Consider the following 22,480-nt stretch of genomic DNA (forward strand, 5'->3'; position numbering starts at 1 on the left):
TGATACGTGAGGTTTTCTGCCACTATAAATGAGCCTCCTCGATTTAGTACTAATGTGTGATACGTGTGTGATACGCTACCTAGCTAGCTGTTATATCTCTCTGTGGGTGGGTGGTTGTATGAGGCAGTTTCGCATTGCTAGGCCGTGATGACCACCTGCATGGCCATGTTGGTACAGATCATCACAACTCTCTTGGCCATATTCCTGTCTTTGTTCATTAAAATTGCTCATGACACTCTCTCATGCTACTTTCTAAACCCACGACGCATCAAGAAAATCATGGAGAAGCAAGGAGTGCGTGGCCCCAAACCCCGGCCTCTCAAAGGCAACATCTTGGACATGGCCTCCCTTGTTGCCAAAACAACCTCCCAAGACATGAACTCCATCAACCATGATATCGTTGGCCGTCTTCTCCCGCATTACGTCGCCTGGTCCAAACAATACGGTTTGCATGCTTCCTATACCTACTTTCATACTTTCAATATACATGATTTTCGTAGATATTATCATCACCCAAAACTTACATATATTTCTTCTTTCTTAATTTCTGATCTGCTGCTTCTTCGTTGCAACAGGAAAGAGATTTATATTTTGGAATGGGGTGGAGCCCCGGATGTGCTTGACGGAGACTGAAATGATAAGAGTTTTTGTCTAAGTACAGCACGACGTCCGGCCGATCATGGCAACAACAGCAAGGTTCCAAACATTTCATCGGGAGAGGTTTGTTAATGGCAAACGGCAAGGATTGGTACCATCAGCGTCACATCGTAGCTCCGATCTTTATGGGAGACAAACTCAAGGTACGTACGTACGATCATATTGCCATCACCTCAAATTTCACTTCAATCCTAAGATTTTTTGGTTCTTATTACCTTGTTTGGTTTTTGGATGCAACTAAATAAGAATCATGTACGTTACAATTTACAAATGGTTGGCTATGATTTCGTGAAGAGTTATGCGGGTTACATGGTGGAATGCACTAAGGAGATACTCCAATCACTGCAAAATGCTATAGAATCAGGCCAAACCGAGTTCGAAATTGGTGAATATATGACTAAGCTCACTGCAGACGTCATTTCTAGAACTGAGTTCGATACCACCTACGAGAAGGGAAAGCAAATATTCCATCTCCTAACTGTTTTGCAACATCTTTGTGCCCAAGCAACCCAAAGGTTGTACCTTCCCGGAAGCCGGTGAGCTATATATAAACTAGTCCGTGCATGCGCATTTTTTTTATCCATATATATATAAATATATACATATATAATATATTTTCCCACGATTCTGTCTTTGACATAAAGGGGATATATCTTTTACGTGGTTAGGTTCCTTGTCTCCTTTAAAAGATTCTACCTTTAACTTTAAGCTTCATTACTGTTATCTTTTATTTTTGCTCCACCACTTTAGGGAAGTTCTAGTACTATGCTTCAAACTGAACAACATCTCGTTTGAATAATGAGAGTGTTTTATTTTATCATTATAATTATTTCAAATTACTATACAAAATATAATAAATAATATAAATTGTTCAATTTTTAAAATAATAATAATATTAAAAAATAATATTTTATTCAACTTTCATCTAAAGTCATTTCAGCTCAATTTACTATTCAAATGGCACCTAAGTCTTCTCCAAACTGGTCCTGATTAATTACTAAATTCTGCAATTCTTTAATATTTTTATATATAGGCTTTTTCCAAGTAAATATAACAGACAAATAAAAGTGACGAAGATGGAGGTGGAGAGGTTATTAATGGAGATAATTCAAAGCCGAAAAGACTGTGTAGAGATTGGCCGGAACAGTTCATATGGAACTGATTTGCTGGGTCTGTTGCTCAGTGAGATGCAAAAGAAGAGATCATCAGAGGGTGGATTTAGCTTAAATTTACAACTGATCATGGATGAATGCAAAACATTCTTCTTTGCTGGACATGAAACCACTGCCCTCTTACTCACATGGACCATCATGTTACTAGCAAGCAACAGCTCTTGGCAAGAAAAGGTTCGGGCTGAGGTGAAGCAGGTCTGCAATGGTACTGAGACTCCCTCTGTTGATCATCTCTCCAACCTCTCCTTGGTAAGAGCACTACTACTAGTACTACTACTTCTATTATTATTAATTAATTTTAATTCTATTATTATTATTGTTCGTTGGGGTCGGGGGATACTAAAAGGGTCGGTTAATGTAGGGAGATCTGCCAGTCGCCACTTAAATATTATATCAATGCATTTAACCAGAACAGTTTTTTTGGCTAAAATTTATACTTAACCAGATCAACTTGTGGCAGTACTGGTCGCAATTAATATTAGAGTAATGCTACAAGAGGCGGCTCAATACAAATTAAGGACTAAGACAAAATTGAAGTGAGTCATTCGTAATTATAATAAAATAAAATATAAATTATTATATGAAATATTTTCAAACTTTTTAATAAAATGAGATTTTATTTAAAATCTTTAAATACTGTTTTTGTGAATTTATATTTACAGCAACAACTTAAAACGAGACCTCAATGCAGATTTTGTACCCTCAATTTAACAAGATCTTAAAAAAACTATTTAAAATATAAATAATTCATTGTATTACTTATAAAAAAAATGCATTGTATTAAATATTAAATTTAATATTATGAGACCTTGCACATATTAAAAATTATAAAAATTATTTAAAATTTTATTTAATGAAATGGTTTTTATTTTTTATTTTAAAAAACACATCATTTTCATTTTTGGGGGCCTTACATAGGGTGGGGGCCTTAGGCAATAGCCTTACCATTTAGCCGGCCTTGAATGCTGCATACAGTCGTTAAGTGCGCAAGTGATGCGTAATTCTTTTGAAAAAGAGTGTGGTCTATTATTAAAAAATTAATTTTTTTTCATGTAAATTTCGTATTTACTTATTTTTACTAAAGGAATCGCGCGACGCCTGCACACTCTACGATTGTAAATATAATTTCTCTTACTATTATACTCTTTAGTCATAAATTACTCAAAAGCATATTCATTATTCACTTTGAAATTGTATGCAATCAAACCCTTAAGGGGTTGGCTCAAGTAGTAAAGGCCTTGAGCTTGGCGATATGTTTCTTTTAAGTCTAAGGTTCAAAATCTCTTGGGTACAAACAATATCTAGGGGCCATCAAATTGGAAGATTTTTTTCCTTGAATTATCCAATGTACACTTGTGGAAAACTCCTTATGAGCGCTTGTGCGGTCTCGAAATTAGTGGGGACATTATTCTCGGACACCTGGTAACAATAAAATATATATATATATATATATGCAATTCACTCAGAGTCTCAGAATATCAGGACTTAATAATTATTTCCTCAGCATTCGTGTACTTCAGTTAGCTGGTAGGCGTACGTTATCAAGTATATATAAATTATAATATAATGATGGTTCTGTGACTTCTGTCACAGAGAGCTTGTTGGAATAGAAAAACGATATCATCTCATCTCATCATTATAAATTTTTCAAATTCTTGCACAAAATATAATAAACAATTCAACTTTTTCAAATCTCAAAATAATAATAATATTAAAAAATAATATTCTAATAATAATTTATTTGATTTATCTAAAACAATCTCATCTCACTATTCAAATTAGCCCCGAGTATAATTTCTTATTGTTTTCATCTGCATTCTAAAATGCAGCTTAGGATAAAAAAGATGTATCCACAAGAAATGGGTTCTAGATTTATTACTATAAAATTTTCAAATAAAATTTCAATATTAGTATAATATTGTTGGGATTAATTGTCAATTCTCCGATTCTAGCTTTTTAAATTCACACAGAAACTTTATAGAATATTCTTTCTCTTAACCTTTTGACTAAGACTCTGTTTGGATTTTGAAAGTGTTTTATCTCATTTTATCATTACAACATTCCTAAATTCTCACATAAAGTATAATAAACAATTCAACTTTTCAAATCTCAATTCAACTTTTTTAAATCTCAAAATAATAATAATATTAAAAATAATATTCTAACAATATTTTTTTTTTAACTTTAATCTTTCATCTAAAACTATCTCATCTCATTTCTGAATCCAAACCAGCCCTAAGATCAAATTCAAGTCAAGAAGTATTGGAAAGTAGAACTGTGCAATACTCGACAGCACCGCGTGCCTTTTATTTTCTAAGAAAACTAGGTGCTGGTTTGGTTACACATTTGAGTTGAGATGAGATAAAAAATATATATAAATAGTAGTAAGATAATTTATGAATAGTAATGAAATAATTTAAGTTAAGATTTTTATGGAATTTTAAAAAATAATGAGAGATAAAAAGTTGAATAAAAAATTATAAAATTTAAAAAGAGTTAAAATATAATTTTTTTCATATAATTTTTGTTTTGAGATTTAAAAAAGTTGAATTATTTTTTGTGTTTTGTTTGAAAGTTTAGGAAACTTGTAATGATTAGGTAATAATTAGATGAAAAAATTGAATACTTTAAATTGCAAAGTGTTTGAATTTGTGGTATTTGAATATTGAAATGTGATGAGATGATTTGAAAAGTTTGTGAAACCAACTCAGACCTAAAATTACTAGAAGGCCGGGAAAGCTTTGAACCGAACCCGGCCACTGATCCATTACTTATTGCTCCCCACTTTAAAATATTGTTCAAGTGCTCAACTTAGTAGAGGGAAAACATGATATAAAATTTGAAGAATCCAAATGATTCTTTTAGTGGCTTAGGCTCTTAGCTAGCTGGTAATGGTATTAAGCATGATATAAAATTTGAAGAATCCAAATGATTCTTTTAGTGGCTTAGGCTCTTAGCTAGCTGGTAATGGTATTAAACAGATCAGTTTTGCTACTCATCATCCCATACACCACACACTAAATTTTTTTTTTTATTCTTTCTAACCGAATTAAGTTCTTTTACTGATTATCAATTATACACCACACATTTAGTATTAACAGGATCTACAAAATCAGCACATATTACACAAAATCAGCAAAGCATAATTTTAGGATTCAGAAATGTCAGTAGTTACCATACATAGCATTGTATCTATTTAATTGTAATATTTCTCAATGTAAAGATACACAACAGTAATGAGAAGTTTCCACCTTTTACAATTTTAACATGGTATCAGCCTGACCCACGATTCTAAATCCTACCTTTGTCTACTCGTAATATATATTATTCTTAGGTAGAGTTCTTGCTTCAAATAATGGCAAAATTAATTACATTTGGCACTGTCATGCACTCGTACTTTGCAGTTAAATATGGTAATAAATGAAACTCTTAGACTCTATCCGCCGGCAACTGTTCTTCCTCGAATGGCCTTAGAAGATATTAAACTCAGTGATCTGCATATTCCAAAGGGTCTATCAATATGGATTCCAGTGCTTGCAATTCATCATAGCAAGGAATTATGGGGCGAAGATGCAAACGAGTTCAACCCGGAAAGATTTGCTTCGAAATCATTCACACGGCCTGGCCGGTTCATCCCTTTTGCTGCCGGCCCCAGAAACTGTGTTGGCCAAGCTTTTGCCATGATGGAAGCTAAGATCATATTATCCATGTTAATCTCGAGGTTGAGCTTCACCATTTCAGAGAATTATCGTCATGCTCCCGTCACTATTCTCACAATAAAGCCAAAGTACGGGGTTCAAGTATGCTTGAAGCCCTTAAACCCTTGAGATTATTATTATTATTATTATTTTGGTGGGGGAGTACTTTGGGATAAGCGTTTCGATAAAGATTACCATTGTATATTTGTTGTCTTTCCTATACATTACTTGTAAGAGTTACATTATATGAAGGAAGCTAGGTCAAAAGAAAATTGAATGAAGCTGCATGCGTGATATATAATTTTGCTTTTGGTACCGTCAGTATCGATATTGGACACTAGTATAGTTATTAGGGGCCAAAAGTACATGAAGCAGTACCTAAACAGTTGGTGCCAAGCAAACTGCTCGAGGGTGGTCTGTTTAATTAGATAAGCCTAGCTAAAATCCCATACAAAAGATTAAAGAAACAAAACCCAAGTGATGATCATGGGTACGTAAAAAGGGCTTCTCCTTTTTTTTAGCTTCGATGCTCACTAGCTAGTTTTCGAAGTTTTTTTTTTTTTCTTTTTTCTTTTTTAATTATTATTACTATTGACGTTGCATCATCATGTTGTTGTCTTCTTCTTCTTCTTCTTTGTTTCTCTTTTGGGTGTCAAAACTTCAAAGGTGCTTTTCCAACCGCTTCCCACAGGAATCTGCGACTCTGCTGCATGCGCGCGCTTTACTACTCAATCTGATCTCGTTGATGCGTTTTTTTTTTTTTTTTTTGGGTCTCCATCTTTTTCAATCTCCCTAGCTAAAATCCGATCCCATGCATGCACGCTCCATATATATATCAACCTGCATGCATTGGCAAACCATCATTAGTGTTTGCCTTTAATTAATTGTGTCATTATAAATAAGGCTATATTCATGACGACTTGATCACTGATGATCAATATTAATAGTCCTAGCTAGCTAACAACTACTTTGTAAGGAATTAATTATAGAATATATATTGCGGACTTAATATTAATGAAGAATTAGCCGCTGGTTTTGCCTGTATTAATCCTAGTCATTCTGATCCAAGCTAGCTAGGCTTTTGATCAGGTTGTGAAGTACGTAAGTAGTACTGGATTAGGCCAAAGTACGTAGGCTTAGGCCATTTATAGTATGCATGCATGGTTTATTAAATTACCTCAGTGTTTATGCTGGTTTTTCCTGTTATCATGTGTAGGTCTCTCTACATATAATGACAAGGCCGAATTATATATATATATATATATATATATATAATATATATATATACACAAGCTGACTCAGTACTGCATGCATCATGTATATATGGTGGAGCTGGTTAAAATTGTGGGGTGGGTGCATGCAGGGGGCCGCTGTAATCCAAGAAATTAAGCTCTTCAAATTATCACCTTGCATGTCCTATCATATATACGTACGTACGATCGAATATATTGCGATGGACAATAAAACCAAGGCGCAGTACTGTTAATTAAGTAGTATATCCTATTATTAGGATTAGATAATATATAAAGTACCTTTGATCCCGTCCTGATGATTGCTAGAATGTGTGGGTCTTGGCGGCAAAAGGTGGTGCATGGGGGTTCTCTCTCTCTCTGGTGTATGTATATGTCCAAAATTCCGAGTCATCACGGACCTTTCCCAAAGAGCTTATAATATGTAGAGTCAAAATTATAATATAATATGCACCTATCTAGTAATTAATAAGTAGTATAAATATAAGGGATATTTGTGTCGCACTTGTACACTCTACGACTGCAGATATTATAATTTTTTATCATAAATATATCATTTGCATTAATTTTTCTTAATGAGCTAAGAAATTTTCTCGACATGTTAAATTATGCCCCACCATTATATTATCTCACGGCCTCCACAGTAGTGGTACTACTACTGATCTCTTGGCCTGCCTCATGGTACATTATTAAAAAATAAATAAAAATAAAAGAGTCATGACTAGATCATTGGTTTTCAAATTATTATCCATGTGGTCCTTTGAAAATTAATGCTGGCTAATTCGATGGTTAACCATATTATATATATATATATATATATATATAATTATACTATTAATTTGTACGTGTTATAACAACAACTAGTGGTTAGTTACATTATAGATAGTGATATCATGTGTATACCAAGTAATGCTACTCATCATCCTAACTTCCATCATCCTTTCATCATCTTATGATGTGGCATTAGGTGATTGAAAATTATTTATTACATTTCACTTGTGAACCTATCATTTAATGACATATCATGGGAAGATGATAGAAGTTTGGATGATGAATATATTTTTTCTTTTTTTAAAGCTTGGTAGGTAATTATATTGAAAATCTTCGCTTTTAATGAAATTGAATTAAGAAATTACTTACTTTTTAAAAGTTTATGATGTTCCTTATTTAATTCAAAATTTAGTTACACATTTTTTCTTTTCAATTTGTTTAGGCTAATTTGGCAAAGGAAAGATCGAGAAGATAGACTCGATCGTAACATGCAGAGATCATATATCATCAGTGACTTCCACCTCATCTTCATGAAGCATGGTCTCCAGTAGTACCCCCACTATATACCATCCCTTGAAATTTATTTAAATTCAACATTAAAATATATATATGTGGTAGACATGAGTTTATTGAGGCATGAATCTTGTTTAGAGATTGATGGGCTTAATTATATATGTTTTTGAAATCTATCCTATTCAAAAAAATTGATTTTATAAATTAGAATAATTATAATTTTCTCTTCCAGTACTCATGATGTGCAGTTCTCTCACAGCTCATAATCGGGCTTTAGAAATATATAGATTTTTCTAACCAAGACTCAACTGGTTTTGATTGGAAATGAAAATTTCAAGAACAATAAATTGTACCCAAAAAAAGAAAAAAGAAAAAAAAAAGCCAAGTCTCTATTAGAACTATCTCCATATATATAAACTTTTAAGGGAGTTTATTGCTTGGGAATGGACATTACAATTAGACTGTAAATGCCCTAGGTAGATGTCCACAGAGACAGAATTAAGTACTCATCTACAAGATAAGATAGTGTAGGCTAAATGCATAAGCCCCAAACATGCATATGAGATTTGTGGAGATTACTTTGTTTCAACTGACCATACCCACGATTCATCACAACACAAACCCCGACCGAGAGAAAATTTTCGAGATTCAAACTCGAACAACATTTGAATTGTCTATACAGGAATCGAATCCGATATTGAAAACCGATTTGTCAATAAACATTCTTGTACTGCGTGAAAATGCTTACAACTCACCCCAGCACAGCAGAGCAGAAATGTTTCTTTTAGTTCCCATATAAACAATCTCATGGCAGTCATCAGGTGATAACTGAGCCTCTAAGCACCCTGTCAAACTCCTAATTTGGCCAACAAAACTAAAAGATTTGAACACAAGAATTAATTAAGGTACAAAATTGCCGAAATCAGGGTCAGTATTGGTAGCCTTGCTGCGCAGTGATGTTGTGGTACCCGCCATGCGGTACATTAATGTTGGAGTAGGATCCTTGCCGACTGCTCAAATGGTAGGAGCTTTGCTGAGCATTCAAGTTCTGGTTGTACCCGTGCAGAGCATTCATATTCTGGTAGGAGTTCTGCTGAGAATTAACGTTTAGTCCAGCAGAACCCATGACAGACTGAAGATTACTCAGTGCTGCATTCGAATGCTCAGAAGAACCGTGGATCGCGACAACACCTCCAGTGCCACCAACTTGAGAGTCTCGTAGCTTCACACTTGCTCCACCAATCTGAACATCAGGAAATAAAAACCTCAAGATTCTACATAAAGAAGACCCGAATATGATATTGTCTTATGACAAGCTGACAATTAAATAAATATGAGATATTTGGGAATTCTACCAACGGTGAAACATTCTGCTTTCATTTTTAAAGCATTTGAAATTACTAGTCTGGCACCTCAATGAAATGGAGAATGGTGTTATTAAGGACAGTTGCAAGGCATATTGAAATGGTGAGATCTGTGAGCCCACAAGCAAAGTACAAACCAAGGCTGCACGTTTTGGAGATGACAAATTCAGCATTCAAAGAAATTTGAACAATAATGACCTTGCTGTTGAGGTGATGCAATTGGCATAAACTTTTACACTGTATATACTCCTTTCAAACTGTAAATACATGAAATAAAATCCAACCACGCAAGCACATGGCTTTGTTGTCATATTTGAACTCATCCAATTATTAAAGGTTAAAGAATTCTAACATCCAAGGAAAACCACATCAATGATTCCCAGTCGAACACCATTTTACCAAAGTTCTCACCTGCTAATAGGCCATAGGGTTGTGCAACATACCTCACCAACATGGGAAATGCTGCTCCTTCCTGATCCAATGACAGAATGGATTGCGCTGTTTGGAATCTTAATATCCAAAGCACTATTAACATTTGAATATCTGGAACAAAAAGATAGCCGCCATCTCAATCATGATGATTAATCACGAAGTTTACATAAATTAAGACTTTGAATGGCACACTACCCAGTAGCAGCTGGCAGAACTGGATAGCTCTGAGGTTCGTATTCGTGTCCATCAACCTTCAAGAGCATCAACTCTATTTCAGCTATCATGGTGGGCATGTATTAAAGTAGTATCTTAATCAATAATAAATAAGAAAGATAAATTTGCTCATGAATTATGAGCACAGTTAAGAACCCTACAAATCAGATGTCAGTCTCAGATGGCAAGTTTTTTTTAATATGTTAAAATTTTATTCATAACCAATAGAGAGAAACATGGGCAACATCAACGTACACTGGGAGGTTACTTTGAATCCAGCTTTATTTTATTGGCTACTTCGAATACAGCTATGAAGTAGAGGGCAACAAGGCTTGGGCTTTCCTTGGGTAGACATAATCAACCTTATTGAAGCATTACACCTGCTATACCAGAAACTCCATGCAGGGGATTTTCTAATTAGGCATTTTAGATGGCCTTCCACAAAATCATTTAACTATCAATCAAGGGGCAAGTGGTAGACAACTAGACATCCTCAACATAAGATGGGTGTTAGGGTAACAAGCGCAGGTTGGATGGCACAGTGGCAAGGGCAAAAAGTTACAACAGAATGCAAACAGGTAGCATAGAGGAAATTGCCCTATGATATACAAGCAAGCAAGCCCGTGCACACACTCACAATAGACGAAAAAATGTACCTCTAGAGGATCATATCTATCAGAGCTACCAGCTCCAATAGTGCCAGACGGTGGGAGCCCTCCAACAGGTATGCTTCCTCCCCAACCAAATTTCTGGGCAGACCTAACAGGAGCAGTTTCTGCTCCAGCATTTCGCAGGGTTCTCACTCTTAGTCTTGATGCAATCTCTGCCAATGCATCTTTGGCAACCCCAAAATTCCCAGATATCTAAATGACAAAAAGTTCAGACATTTAGCGTGGATAAATGCAAGGCACAAAAAATTAAAACAATTAGAACACAGAATTCAGCAAATAGCATATATATATATATATATATATATATATATATATAAAGATCGTAAAAAATGCATGTTCACTTATCAAAAAAAAAATTGCATGTTGCCCCATCACCTGCACAAGCTCTTCATTTTCAGCTGCACACTTAGGCTTGTCGTCTTTGGAATAAACACGAATGTCTGCTTGGGTTCTCCATCTCATCTCATTAATAACATGACCACCTTGACCAAGAATGCAACCAACCTTACTCGCTGGGACAAGAAGCCTTGTAATAATATTGCCTCTTTTAGAGTATTCACTAGCTTTATTCTGAAGCAGAAGAATTGCCTCAATGGTCTGTGATCTTGGGTTCCAGAGATCCTGAAACAACATAAGCACAATGATCCACCAATAATAGTCTAGTACATTGGCGACAACAAAATCCCATCAATGCCAACAGTGAAAAAATAATGCAAATGAATTAATGAAGAGATTTGAAAGAGGGGTATGGTCAACATGTACAGAAAAGGCAGACCTCAATAGCAGAGACATAAATCACACGTTCATCCGATTCGACTGACACATCCGGAACATTTATATTGGCGCCTGTCTCATGCTCTAACTGTTTCATGTTAAAACCTCCCTTGCCAATCACCCAACCGATTCTCTCAGCTGAACACAAAATTTTCATAGAGAACTCAGCTGAACCTTCGCTACCAGGTCCAGGAGGAGGAACACCATTGAAACCCCTTGGTACAGATTCAGAATGCGGGTTTCCATATCCCTCCATCCATGGCCTGGGTGGCAGACCATGGGAACTAGGGTTTTGATGGGACTGCATTGGATTTTCCGGTGGAAGCATGGGACCTCCAGGAGGATGAAATCCTTGACCTCCCACAGGCAAAGGGAAAGCCAGCGGAGATTTTACCTTGCGTGCCTTCTGGTGCAATAGAGTTGATACTTCATAAAGTGCTCTCTTTGCCACATCTTGTTTTCCAGCTATCTGCAACATACCTTCCAAAATTACAAATTGTTGGGAGTTCCAAGAAAAACCGGAATTGTCTAAACAGATTTCCAAATATGAGCACACTCAGAAATTAAAAAAATGGATGAAAGAAATAACAAACTGAACATAGATATTCAAGTACAGGAACAAGGAAAAATACAAAACATAGTAATATGAGAAGAGCAAGACAAAATATTCTCTGATAACATAGTAGCATCTTTGCATCAAGACGTAACTTTTTAGGAGCAAACTTCACTTCATGGCGTGTGCATATGTGCATACATGCAAATGTCAATTCATATGGAGAAGCACTCACACAGAGACAAAAAGCATGGACTGAACCAAAGTAGGAAAAGCCATAAGTTAGATGACAATAATGTTCCGCACTTCTTAAAAAACACCAAACCCACTCAGCCTTGTCCAGAATTAACATAATACTCAGGAACCTGTTTCAAAGTAAAACTAGATGAAGTTATTCACATTTTGTGCCACTAATATTGGGGCCAAAAGAAAGCCAAGACTTTTACCACATAGTACACTCAAAATGGACAAATAGCATAAACTGGGGAGAACCAACTTCAAAGTCACCACACCAAACATGTCAATCCATGGAGATAAAACATTAAAAATCAACAACCAAATAAAGTCAATTGCCAACTCACTCCAAAACCTTCAAATCTTGGTGTGCGGGATGAACGAGCATGAAACCTGATTCAATGGCCATAGAATGATGGTTTGAGAAAAAAAGCCCAAGACCAAGAATTTGAAGCTCATCTCAACCAAAGAGATCGAATGTAAGATGCTCTTTTCGTCTGGGTTTGGTGCTCATTTCTTTAGCACCTTAGCTACATCAACATTTGGGTCGTTTATGTAGGTATAAGATCTGCTCAATATCGGGGTTCGGATCTGTATATATAAAAGCTTCTCAGAACATAGATTTTTTATTTTTTAGTAGCTGCTTCTTAGAACATAGAATGAGAGCCTATTATCTTTCTTAGAATTGATACATAATGGATAGAGATTCACTGCTTGAGTCTGTTTATTGTGTGACATCTCCATCTTCTTTCTTTAATTTTACCCACCTTATCATTATGCAACTAGAAGCAGACAAAAGAATCCACTCCTTTACACCATAGCAATCATATTTCACCAAGCAATCAACAAGAAGATGGTTTGTGGTGGCTACCCGCTGAGAAAGGTGCATTCTCGGTTCGTTCATTTTATAAAGCTCTTGCCCAAGAGCCCAACACTCAGCTTCCGTGGAGAAGGCTTTGGAGGAACAAGGCGCCCCCCAAAGTTGCTTTCTTCGTGTGGACAGCATCTTTGGGTAAAATACTCACGACTGAAAATTTGAGGAAGCGGAGGGTTATTATAGTAAATTGGTGTTGTATGTGTAGGGGTGGGGGTGAGTTGGTAGATCATCTTCTATTGCATTGTGAGATTGCAAGGGCTTTATGGTATGAGGTACTTAGTAGGGTAGAGTTGGCTTGGGTCATGCCAGAGAATGTGGTGGCAGCGCTGGCCAGTTGGCCAAACATTGGAGTTATGCATTAGATTAAAGGGGTTTGGAAGATGATTCCAATGTGTATCATGTGGAGCCTGTGGCAGAAACGTAATGTGCGGACATTTGAAGACAAGGAGAGATCGCTAGAGGAACTGTTAGCATCATTCTATAGCACTCTTTGTATTTGGGCCATTGCTGTTGATTTCAATGGCATGGCCCTTCATGATTTTCTTGTCTCTCTGGCACCCTCTTAATCAGGGCTCCCTATTGTACATACTGGTCTAGGCCTATTCTTTGAGTAATATAACTTTCTTACTTATCAAAAACAAAAATATATTTCACCAAGCACAATACTTTTCAAATCGAAGTACAAATACTAAAAGAAATGCCAAAACTACAAAAACCAGCCTCAGTTACTATTCTTGACACTATCAAGGGAAGTAACTTGTAATAACCGAATGAAAGCGTTAGTCACATCTGCACTATAACCCCACCATATTTTTTTATAGGTAATAAAGAAATTTTATTCATAGGAAAATGAGGCATAGCCCAAGTACACAGGATGTATACATAAGTACCTAACTAGAGTTTAGGTTTACAACCGAAAATAGAAAATCATGGACATTAAGTCCATTAAAATCAATGACCCCCGCCCATAAGAACAAGGTTTTAAAGAAGAAAACTTAGAGCTTATGAATATCTTTATAACTAACCCACTCTGTGACTTACTCATTTATTCCAATATGGGATTGGGGTGTTACATAACCCAATGTCTACTTTCATTGATTTAACTCATCCTGGATCAAACTATAATCCTTTTTCACCATGTTATCCTAGCCTTTCCACTTCAAGTTTGGTACCTCCAACCTGCATCAAAAAGCCTTACTTAATGCTGTCAAGAATTTCCAGCGCCTTCTTTCACTAATTCCTAAGCAATCACACCTATGAAACCCTTCCACAAGCCCTCACCATCATAATCCGGGTCCCCCCACCACTGTTGCGAAAGAGACCCCTTAGGTCAACATTAAGACTGTCCTCTGTCAAATCACCTACTCCAAGTCACACAATTAAAATTAACCTCTTCATCCTAATCCAACATATCATGCAGGGGATACTACATTGTTTAACGTGGGAAAAGTTATTTCTAGGTTAAACACTCAATTCCACCAACAGAAGATACATCAACCAAAAGAAATAGTGGTAACAGAAAAATCCGAGAATTACTTTATTGCCCCTCCCTCTTAACAAAAAAAGAAAAAAGAAACTGCAAAGGTGCAGCACCACATGCACCTACGAAGACTGAAAGATGTTTCAATACAAGTTATCTCAAAGAATAGTGTAGTAAGTCTAAAATCATGGGGATAAAGGCTAAGAGGTGGAGTTGATAAGATTTGCTGGAGTCCTTCCAAAAGATAGACCTTTGAGATCAAGTCTTTCTACCTCATGCTCTTCCCCTAATATAGACCTCCTCTTTGTAAGACTATTTGGACAAATAAGAAGCTGTCAAGGAAGCAGTCTTTGACTGGATGGCAACGTTAGGGAAGATCTTAAGGGTGGATAATTTGAGGAAGAGAACGGTTGTAATAAAGGACTTTTATTGTATGCAAAAAGATGGGGGAAGAAAGCACGGATGGTATTATTCTTCACTGCAGGGTATGGAATCTATGGGCATTGATATTTCATAACTTTGGGATTGAGTGGATCATGCTTCAGAATATAGTGGTATCCTTCAACTAACACTTCATTCCAACCAATAAAGATGCATGCTCACTATGTCAGTTTCTACTACAGAAATTTCATTTCACAGGCTCAAAAGCAAATCATGAATATTCGGATTTAAAAGCGCAAACAATAGGAACCTAACCTGCACCAATTCATCAGTGCTCGTAGCACATGCAGGAAGATGATCTGCAGGTAAAATGCGTATATTTGCACCCGTCTCATTCCGTAACCTTTGAATAACATCTCCACCTTTCCCAAGAAGACACCCTACCATGTGATTTGGAACTAATAGTCGTGCAGTGACAACATTGCTATCATTATCGTCACCAGATGTCATGCCATCAAAGAGATCCTCCTCAATAATCCTGTAATGAACTTTTAAGAGAGCATCCTGGGCAGCACAGTGAGGCTCCATCGGCTCCGTTTCATCCTCTGCAATTGAATCTTCGTCATCATTCTGTTTACTAGAAACTCTGTCAGGAGAACTATAAATAATAATCACTCTATCCTCTGAACCGGGGACAGGATCGGCAACTGTAATCCTTGCCCGTGTCTCTTCTCTCAAAGCTTTGACTATGGTGCCACCCTTTCCAATAACACAACCAATTTTTATAGCTGGGCAGAGTATACGGTAGACAGTGTCAACAGAATGAGACTCCCCTGACGATTGTTCACGGCTTGAATTATTCCACTTTCCATTCTTGTTGCCTCCTTTTTTCTTAAATTGGATGCTGGGATGTTTCTTGAAAAAATTCCGCTTGTTCCCATTCATCCTCCCAAGGGAACCAAACAAGATCAGAACCTAAAAAATAACCAAGAGATCATGACTCGGCTATTTTGGTCTTTGTGTTTTTTACTTTTCACTGAAATCTAGGCAAATGATTGGATGAAAAGTAGCATATGGATTTTTTTTTTTTTTTTTTTTTTTTTTTTTTGGAGATTGAAAGATGTTTGGATTGAAGTTTTAAAATTTTGTTTGAAATGATTTTAACTAAGTATTAACCAAATATGGCCAGTCTCTAGAACAAAAAATAGTCAAATAACCAATACAAAAATGCATACAAATCAATATAAAAACACACAAACAGTCCCCCTGCTTTACTATTTTCAATCACATGCACACACACACAACAGGAACCTCTGAATATTCAAAGTAAATAAAAGCCCCACAAATCGCATCGCTTCCAATGTATATAAAAGAAGCAATGCTCGTAAGTTCTTCGCATTCTATACTTATTTCAATTCTTATATTACTCTCACCAAGGACAGGCTTCATATGTGCACGGGTGAATTCAAAGATAACAAATTGCAAATTGAGTAAAACGATCATTAGGCTAAATTATTAAAGTTTAACTTGAACTGAATCCATTTTTTTCTAGATCATCCCAAAAATAAATTAGAATTCAGATTAATGTAAAGAACGAGGGTCTAGGTTTTCAGAGAACAGTTCAACTTTTGCATTAATGAAGTTAGAAATAAACCCAACAAAAAGGGAATAGAATCTTGAGATAGAAAGGGCGAGAGCAGCGGACGTACCAGAGGGGAGTCTGGGAGAGTTATTTGAACAGTCAGAGACTCAGAGAGAGTAAAAAAATCAGTTCCCCTCGCAAGGTGGTGGCGGGGGACGAGAAAGCCGCGCCGGGGGTTGGGGGTGGGCGGAAGGGCTTGTTAATAGGGCTTTCTCCTAGCTTTGAATTTTTTTGCAGGGCAAATGGGCTTTTCGATGCTTCCGCTGCAATAAGACCAAAACCGTGTGCGTGAAATATGGGCCTTTCGAGTAACTTATTTTTTATGTGCTTTCAAATTATAGTTATAGACGAGCTCAACAATTTCTTCAATAGAAAACAAAACGAAAGCATTTTATTAAAGTAAAATTAAGAGGAAAATTATTCATATCAGTCCATAGCCGCAGCACGTCTCATGTGCTGCTGTAAAAAAATAAAAAATAAATAAATAAATAATGTGTAGAGTGCTGTGACTATAGACTGATGCGTAGAATGATTCAATTAAGAATGCAGAAGAAGATTGAGTAGACCTCAACAAAAACCACCTTATAATAATTGTTTTGCATAAAACAAAAACAAAAACAAAAAATCCAACAAGTTAAACTCAAACTCTTGTTTCTTGGCTATGAGGAGACTGCTAAACAAAGTAAAGCCTCGTTTAAACAATGAGATGAGATAATATGATTTTAGATGAAAGTTGAATAAAATATTATTATAATATTATTATTATTTTAATATTTAAAAATTTTTAATTATTTATTATATTTTATATAAAAATTTAAAAAAATTATATTGACGAGATAAAATCGTTTTTATATCAAAGGAAACCTAAATCGCAATCAAGTTCATGGAATATTAGGATGCAATTTGAAGCCGCAAACGATTAATGGGATGATTCTCAAATGAGAGATGCTTTGTCTGCACAAAAGTCAATTTAGTGCCTATTCGGAATTGCCGTTGGAAATTGAGCTTTTCTTAATAACGCTTTTTAATTATAGATTTTTACTGAAAATATTTAAAATATTATTTACTATTTAGTAAGCATGCACCTAAAACGCGTTTAAAGTTTAGTTATTGTAGTATTTTTTTTAAAATGTGGTATTATCCATATGAGTTTTTTAACAAAATCTTCAATTTGATATTTTTTAAAAAGAAAAATGATAATTACAGTTGTGAATATACAAGCGATATGTAATTATTTTAAAAATAAATAAATAAATATGAGATTTACATGAAAAGAACTTAATTTTTTGATTATAGACTATAGACGACAGAATCCCACGACTATATATAGCATTAAAGATCTCTCCCCCGAATAAAGCCCACCCCAGAAAAATAGCCGTCACCTTCTCCTTAATTTAGCCCCGTAACAACATATATACAGCACATTAAACAACCCAATGTCCCAACCCATGCACAAACAAAAGTCTGTGCATGCAGGCACCATGCGCAGCCGAATTTACTTTGTGTACTCGCACGAGACTAGACTGCTCACCTTTTCCAGCACTACTTTTGCTAAAGTAGTGTGCATATATACGTTTCCAAAAACTAAAAGAACAACCATCATCGGCAAAGTTGATGGAGATTTCGTCACAAAGTTTGACAAGTATCCCTGAATCCGCAAAAGCCAAAAAATAAAAAAAGGTGCAATAAAAAGATCAGCATAGAGGTCACCAAGATTTACTTCCCTCTGTTCCATTAACACTTCTATATTTGCGAACCCACATTTATACACCTCCATCGCATAGGGTAAAGAAAGGAAAGACCAACAACAAAACTAAAACCCAAAAGAAATAAATTTAAAAATAACAAATAAAACAAAAAACGAAGGGTCATGATCTCTTGTATGGGAAATGGACAATGCCGATCTGAACCGTCAAAACTGGACTTTGACTCCTTTTTTTTACGTTACTTGGGCTTCACTGAATTAAGCCGCGGTAATTGAGCCCCAGCTCCATCTTACACGCGCCGAAACCCGTCGAGCCACTAGCACAAGACTCCATCTTTCTCTTCTTCACTGGAACCAAGAGGTTGGTTCGCGACACCGGCTCGAATCCCAGGGTCAGCTCCAGAGGTATCTCGCTTTCCTGATTTTGCTCATTGGGCTCCGGGATGGACTCCGGCTCGGTTAGGAACAAGACCGAGTCCTCCACCGTCTCAACGGAGATCATGCTCTCGGTATCCTTGCTCTCGCCCTCCACGTTCGGGGCCAGAGACGACTGGTGGCTCAGCGACGACTCGTGACTGGTCGACCCGTTCAAACCGTTCAACTCCTGCCCACAGCACCCAACATCCCACTTTAGCTTCGCGTCCCGTGACGAGTCGTCAACAGCGCCGAGCACGACCTTGCTGGCTCTAGGTTTGATCACGGAGCGCTTGAAACGGCACCGGCTCTTGACCCGGTGGGGATCGTTGGATGCGGCCGAGTTCTCGTCCTTGGACACATGACGAATGTCGTAGGCCTTGAGGGGCGGTCCGTGGTCGCTTGCCGCTGCCTCGGAGGTGATCGTCGTAATCGGCGATCCCTTTAGCACGGCCTCCACGGCGGTTTGGCAGAGCTGCCAGCTCCCGGACCATAACAACCCGACCGACCCATAAATGGGGTTCACCATCCTCCCACATGCCTCATATAGCAAAGACCTGAAAATCGCTGTAACCCAAAAACAGATCAGAAATAAATTGTTAATCTCTGCATCTCAGAAAAGAAAATAACACGTAAAACTAGGAAGTATTTTTTTGTTTAATCTTAGATAGTACAAAAAAGAAACGTGGGAGATGGCCGGAGTAGGGGGGGCTAACCAGGGCGGAGTTGTTCGGGGCCAGCGTTGATGAGGTTCATAAGGCCAGCGCGGCCGTAGAACTTGGCAAGGAAGACGGTAGCGTTGGCTTGGGACTCAGGACTCTTGATCCACTGCAAACAAGGTCTTATACTGCAATTTTCACTACAACCCTTGCGAAGGACCCGGCACCCATTGCAGCTCATACGCATCTTCGGTCTATCTCTCTCTCTCTACACAAAGCGAAGAAAGTACAGCACAGAAAGGAAGAAATGAAGAAAAGGAGCAGAAAGCGTTACTACGAGTAATACTGATATTTCTGCTGCTGTGGTGTTCTGGTGGGAGCCTGAAGGAGAATTTCAGGAAAGATGTATTTAAGAGAGGGGGCGTGGGGTTGGCAGAGCAATGAAGAGTATTATATATATATTATATATATATATATATAGTTTATATAATTTAGGGGCCGCTGGGTTTTCAGGGACTGGGGTACGCAGTTGTTTTCAGGTTTCCGAGAACACTGGTTTCCACAATCAAGGAGGTTGGGCATTGAACCACTTTATTTAGGACGGAGAATAAATAAATAAATAATATTATGAAGGAAATGGAATGGAAGTCGGAGCACTCTCCGTTACAGCGCGTGGCCATGGACTACCCAATCATGGGACTCCGACTATGTTCTCATTGGGGCGTAAGTAAACCCACGTAACAACACAACAAAGGTCTTGTGGCTATTTACCACGAACCCCACATTGCATTTCTTTCGGCTTTTGTGGCCCAAGATCAACCTCGTCTGCATCCGTAAATTACAATCCTCGCCGGAGGCAGAAAAAAGTAACGGGTGATGAGGGTAATGTGGTAATTTAGTGAGAACGGGCCTAGTGGGTGGTGTACGTGGTGCAAGGTGGAGGGAGGCATGCAAGTGGGTACAAAAGTTCAGGAAGTAAGAGATAGGCGCGTGTCGTACACGTAAATGTGTCAGAGTGCGGTCGAATCGCCACATATCGTGGGGGTGTGGGGGGACTGGCCCACCAGAAGCTCAAGCCTCAAGCTCTTTCTATTGTTCTGAAAATAAAAATTTAGAGGAAAGGGCTTCCTGGTTTTCGGGAAGTCGTATTGGGTCTAAAACTGCTTTTAAAGCAAAACCGGCGACCGGTTTCTGGTTTTGGCTCTGGTACTATGGGCGCAGTACAATAACCCCCATTAGCCAACGGTTTTGCCACCCCACTTCCCCTCCTTTCGTATTTCTAATTTCGTGTGCTTGGCTAGCTTATCTTCGTAGACTGGTACACGTCGCCTCAAACATGACACACGTGAAAAACAACCTGGGATTTACCTGGAAAGTCTACGTTTCAAAGACAATTTATAGATGTTATTTTTTTTTTTAAAATAAACTATGTGTAACTTATTTATTTTCAAATTACATCTAACATTATTATTTATAATTACTGTAATTGAATTTTCTCCATATTATTTTTCATTCGATTATGTCGGTATAATTTGGATACAGAAATAGCTAGTGTGTGAGCTCTTATCATTAATTATTATCTATAGGCAATGTAACACCAATATTAAAACACAGTAAATTCCATATATTACGTTTATTTCTCTCTGAATTATATAGAGTTTTAGACCTAAAATTATAAAACAACTTCATTGTTGTCGAAGCATGCTAGTTTGTTGTTTCCAACCACCTTTGATTTTTTATAGAAATTGGGTCGATCACCATGGAACTTGTCACTATAGATATGACTTATGAGACCCGCAACATAAATTTCTCTGGTTTCATTCGAATTTATCACTACATGGTATTTATTTTTATTTTTTTTTCAATCGTTTATATTATTGCCTGCATTAATATATACGATCGTATATAATTTATTTATCTTTTTCACTCCTATAGTAACAATAAATCTTGATCTCATTAATTATGATATCCATACAAATAAATTTAAATCCATTGCAATCTCCTACCCGAATTGCAAGAATACACGTCACAATTATATTTATACCACTCATTTTATCTTGTTGACATATCACTATATGGTGATGCAACGTGATTTATTAAAAAATTAAAATTAAAAATTAAAAACACAAACATAAAAGCAATGCTAGTGGAAATTTAGAATTGTAATTTTCCTCTTTTTGAATTTTTGAAAGTCATTTTGTATTGAATATAAATTTTTTTATTTTTTTAATAAGTTGTGTGGCATCACATGGTGAAGCCACGTCAATGAAACAAAATGAGCGGTATATTAATTGAGACGACACACAAGTATTACTCTTTCTACACTCTTATTGTTCGGATTGCTTACAATGATACGAATTATTCCCATGGTAATCCGTCAAACACCAAAGGTGTGTATGCTTTCAAATACTTACAAAAAAAATTGAGATTATTTTTAAACTCTGTAAATAAAATCATATTCCATATATAAAAAGTTATATTGTTTAGCTCGAGGGTGTTGATATTTCGTTTCATAATAAAAATTTTAAATGATCATTGGCTATAGATAACATATTGATGAATCAAACTTTTTATGAGTTTATTTTTATTGATAAATAGACCAATAATTGAAGCACTATAGTTTTAACTACAATTTAGTTTTCAATCAATAAAATGAATCATGAAAGGATACTGGGCCTTATTTGCTTTCGCAGATGAGATGAGATGAGATGAGATGATATTAAAGTTTAAAATTTAATAAAATATTATTATAAAATATTTTTTTAATATTATTTTTATTTTAAAATTTAAAAAAATTGAATTATTTATTTTATTTTATGTAAATATTTAAAAAGATTATAATAATTGGATAAGATAAAATAAAATGAAGTGAGTTTTAACCATATTTAATTTGTCTGTACTTTACATGATGTTAGAACAGATCACAAGAACGCCGGTTGGTGAAGAAAATTGAATTCATTCGAAAACCCTCCCAATTTGTCCCCCGTCAATTCAATCATTTTATTATTATTACTATTTAA

General features: G+C 36.3%; 3 protein-coding genes across 4 annotated transcripts; 1 reads left to right on the forward strand and 2 right to left on the reverse strand.

Moving 5' to 3' along the window:
* Positions 1–87: 87 nt before the first annotated feature.
* On the forward strand, positions 88–5,709 carry LOC121252203 (cytokinin hydroxylase). Its single transcript, XM_041151733.1, is given in 6 exon segments — positions 88–445; positions 576–639; positions 641–800; positions 952–1,193; positions 1,691–2,078; positions 5,234–5,709. Coding segments are annotated over 6 exon segments (1,575 nt in total). The 5' UTR covers positions 88–147; the 3' UTR covers positions 5,657–5,709.
* Positions 5,710–8,705: 2,996 nt separating this feature from the next.
* LOC121252178 (KH domain-containing protein HEN4-like) lies at positions 8,706–16,906 on the reverse strand. Of its 2 annotated transcripts, none has more exons than XM_041151679.1 (8): positions 16,750–16,906; positions 15,356–16,015; positions 11,517–11,984; positions 11,117–11,362; positions 10,727–10,933; positions 10,053–10,108; positions 9,869–9,968; positions 8,706–9,304 (listed from the first exon to the last, which is right to left on the reverse strand). In XM_041151679.1, exons 2-8 carry the CDS (start codon positions 15,983–15,985, stop codon positions 8,990–8,992), a joined length of 2,022 nt encoding a protein of 673 aa, XP_041007613.1. In that variant the 5' UTR covers positions 15,986–16,015; positions 16,750–16,906; the 3' UTR covers positions 8,706–8,989. The 2 variants fall into 2 exon arrangements, with proteins under 2 accessions (XP_041007613.1, XP_041007614.1); XM_041151680.1 differs by having other exon boundaries at positions 9,144–9,304; positions 9,837–9,968.
* Positions 16,907–18,387: 1,481 nt separating this feature from the next.
* LOC121252274 (LOB domain-containing protein 41-like) lies at positions 18,388–20,015 on the reverse strand. The gene is made up of 2 exons (XM_041151839.1): positions 19,518–20,015; positions 18,388–19,368 (listed from the first exon to the last, which is right to left on the reverse strand). Exons 1-2 carry the CDS (start codon positions 19,705–19,707, stop codon positions 18,638–18,640), a joined length of 921 nt encoding a protein of 306 aa, XP_041007773.1. The 5' UTR covers positions 19,708–20,015; the 3' UTR covers positions 18,388–18,637.
* Positions 20,016–22,480: the final 2,465 nt, after the last annotated feature.

Source organism: Juglans microcarpa x Juglans regia, chromosome 2S (genome assembly GCF_004785595.1).
Source record: "Juglans microcarpa x Juglans regia isolate MS1-56 chromosome 2S, Jm3101_v1.0, whole genome shotgun sequence".
Lineage (NCBI taxonomy): Eukaryota > Viridiplantae > Streptophyta > Magnoliopsida > Fagales > Juglandaceae > Juglans > Juglans microcarpa x Juglans regia.